This window comes from Nicotiana attenuata, unplaced genomic scaffold (assembly GCF_001879085.1).
Source record: "Nicotiana attenuata strain UT unplaced genomic scaffold, NIATTr2, whole genome shotgun sequence".
NCBI classification, from domain to species: Eukaryota; Viridiplantae; Streptophyta; class Magnoliopsida; order Solanales; family Solanaceae; genus Nicotiana; species Nicotiana attenuata.
In genome coordinates this window covers 103,807-105,990 of record NW_017672337.1, presented here as the reverse complement: position 1 = coordinate 105,990, position 2,184 = coordinate 103,807, and the positions used below count along the sequence as shown (strand labels likewise).

Below are 2,184 nucleotides of genomic sequence, written 5' to 3'. Positions count from 1 at the left end.
CGAACCCCTACCCCCCCCCCCCCCCACCCCCCACCACACACACTACACACATTTTCTATCACCTAAATAATAGTTGCTTTTCAAGGATACCTTGTACAAGCCAGTGGCCACTATCTGATATATTCCTAACTTTGCTTTGAATGCAGGTATGGAACAGTAATGGGAGGATTATTATCAGAAAAGTTTCTTGATACCAACTTATCGATACCTTTCGCTGCCCCTCCATTGAACACTCCTTCGCTACAGAAGTACAAAAGGGTAATTTCGCCGAGAAAAACTACTTTTTTGCAGTCATGTTGATGAATCTATTATTCTCCATTGAAGGGATTATTTTGTGAGTACCAAGAACGTGCAAAACTAAAAATAAGTTTGGAGCTGCTTCTTCTTCTTCTTCTTCTTTTTTTTTTTTTACATTTTTTTTGGCTGGGCCCTGGTTATTTGGCTCTGTAAGGAAGCCGAGCAAAACAAACTATATTGTCTGTCCTGTTTCTTGGGCATCTGAATGCTTCTCATTTTGACAAAAGATATAGTTTCTTGATTATATGAGAATTTGGCTCAACGAATTTCCTTTTTACTGGGAAAAATAATTCAGATGGTTGATGCTTGGGGAGGGTGGAGTCTGTTCCAAGAGTTGCTCAGGACACTGAAAACTGTGGCCAACAAACATGGGGTCTCCATTCCAACAGTTGCCGTGAAATACATACTAGATCAGGTATTTACCAGTTTTCATCATTTTCCTGCATATCAAAAATAGAATTATGTCAGCTCTACTGATGAAGGGGAGCCTTGGCGTCAGAGGCGGACCAATGTGTATGGGTGAGGGGTCATAGGACCCCGTAAACTTCGGATGAAATCCGTATATACCTTGAAAATGGTTAATTTATAGCCGTTGGCAACCTGAACACTAAAAGCCTTTAGGGGGAACTAGTTGAGCAGAATAATGTGCCCTTTCGCGTAAAAAATTTGGGTCCGCCTCTGCTTGGCGTAACTGGTAAAATTGTTGTCATGTGACCAGGAGGTCACGGGTTCAAGCCGTGGTAACCGCCTCTTGCAGAAATGCAGGGTAAGGCTGCCTAAATAGACCCTTGTGGTCCGGCACCCAGCTCATAGCAATGGCTTAGTGCACGGGGCTGCCCTTTTTTATGTCAGTTCTACTGATGCATTTTGGCTGAATCTGTTGCACTATTATTGCAGCCAACTGTGGCAGGATCGATGGTAGGTGTTAGGCTTGGTCTGTCGGAACACATTAAAGATGTCAATGCTGTGTTTTCTCTGGTTCTTGATGAAGAAGACATTAGCAGCATCCTACAAGTCACAAACAAGGGAAAAGATCTCCAAAAAATTATTGGCGATTGCGGGGATGAATACAGGCGTGCTTAGAGCCATTAAAAGTGTCATTTTTATCTTTTCGCCACACTTGTATCGATGAAAAATGTCATCGCATGCATTGTTGAGATGTAGATACTGCGGACTTGGAAATTGGGAAGAAAGTCTTGAGTATCTCTTATCTTCTGTATATTGTGGTTATAAAAAGTGATATTTATAGAAAAGTAAACATCTTTGCTTTCAACAAGAAACTAGAAAATTTATTTTGGAATGGATAAAAAGCCTTCTGAATTGTACGTTAAGAAGAACTACTGTAGGTACCCGCGCGATGCGCGGTCAATTTTAAGATTTTGCTTGTTATAAAATAATTTATATGTTATAATAATTAATATAGTACTTTTAAAAGACAAACCAGTATAAATGCTTAGTTCATTGTCTAAATTTGTTAACCATAATTTTTAGCATTATTTAATTATTTACTATATTTATTTTACAAATTAATCAAATTCATAAATATACTCAAACAATCTCTATCATCCTCTGTTATGCATTTTTTTACTATAATATTTTATTAATATTTTATTTAGTGTTTTACCTATAATTCAAATAATAATTTTGAACTACTTTTATTTTGTTTTCAATATGATATATTAAATTTTAGCTTTAACTATTGATATTATCTACATATAAATTTACATTAATGTTATTTTTATTCAATATCTATTATGATTTCAGTTAGACAGCCTTATCTCTACAATATGTTTTTTTGAAATTCCTATTATTTATTTTTTGTTATTTTTGTTTTTATTGTAAAATAATTTTAAAACTCCTATTTGAATGAGTAGAATATTTTTTTGT

At 35.7% G+C, this 2,184-nt stretch overlaps 1 protein-coding gene across 2 annotated transcripts in view; it reads left to right on the top strand.

Annotated features, from left to right (window-relative positions):
- The window catches only part of LOC109212814 (flagellar radial spoke protein 5), a 9,282-nt gene extending 7,665 nt beyond the window's left edge, over nucleotides 1-1,617 (top strand). For both annotated transcript variants that reach the window (XM_019376498.1, XM_019376499.1), the window contains exons 7-9: nucleotides 147-258; nucleotides 593-712; nucleotides 1,195-1,617. In XM_019376498.1, the coding sequence (XP_019232043.1) occupies nucleotides 147-258; nucleotides 593-712; nucleotides 1,195-1,380 (418 nt within the window). In that variant the 3' untranslated portion in view covers nucleotides 1,381-1,617. The remainder of the gene's footprint in view (nucleotides 1-146; nucleotides 259-592; nucleotides 713-1,194) is intronic.
- The last annotated feature ends 567 nt before the right edge of the window (nucleotides 1,618-2,184 follow it).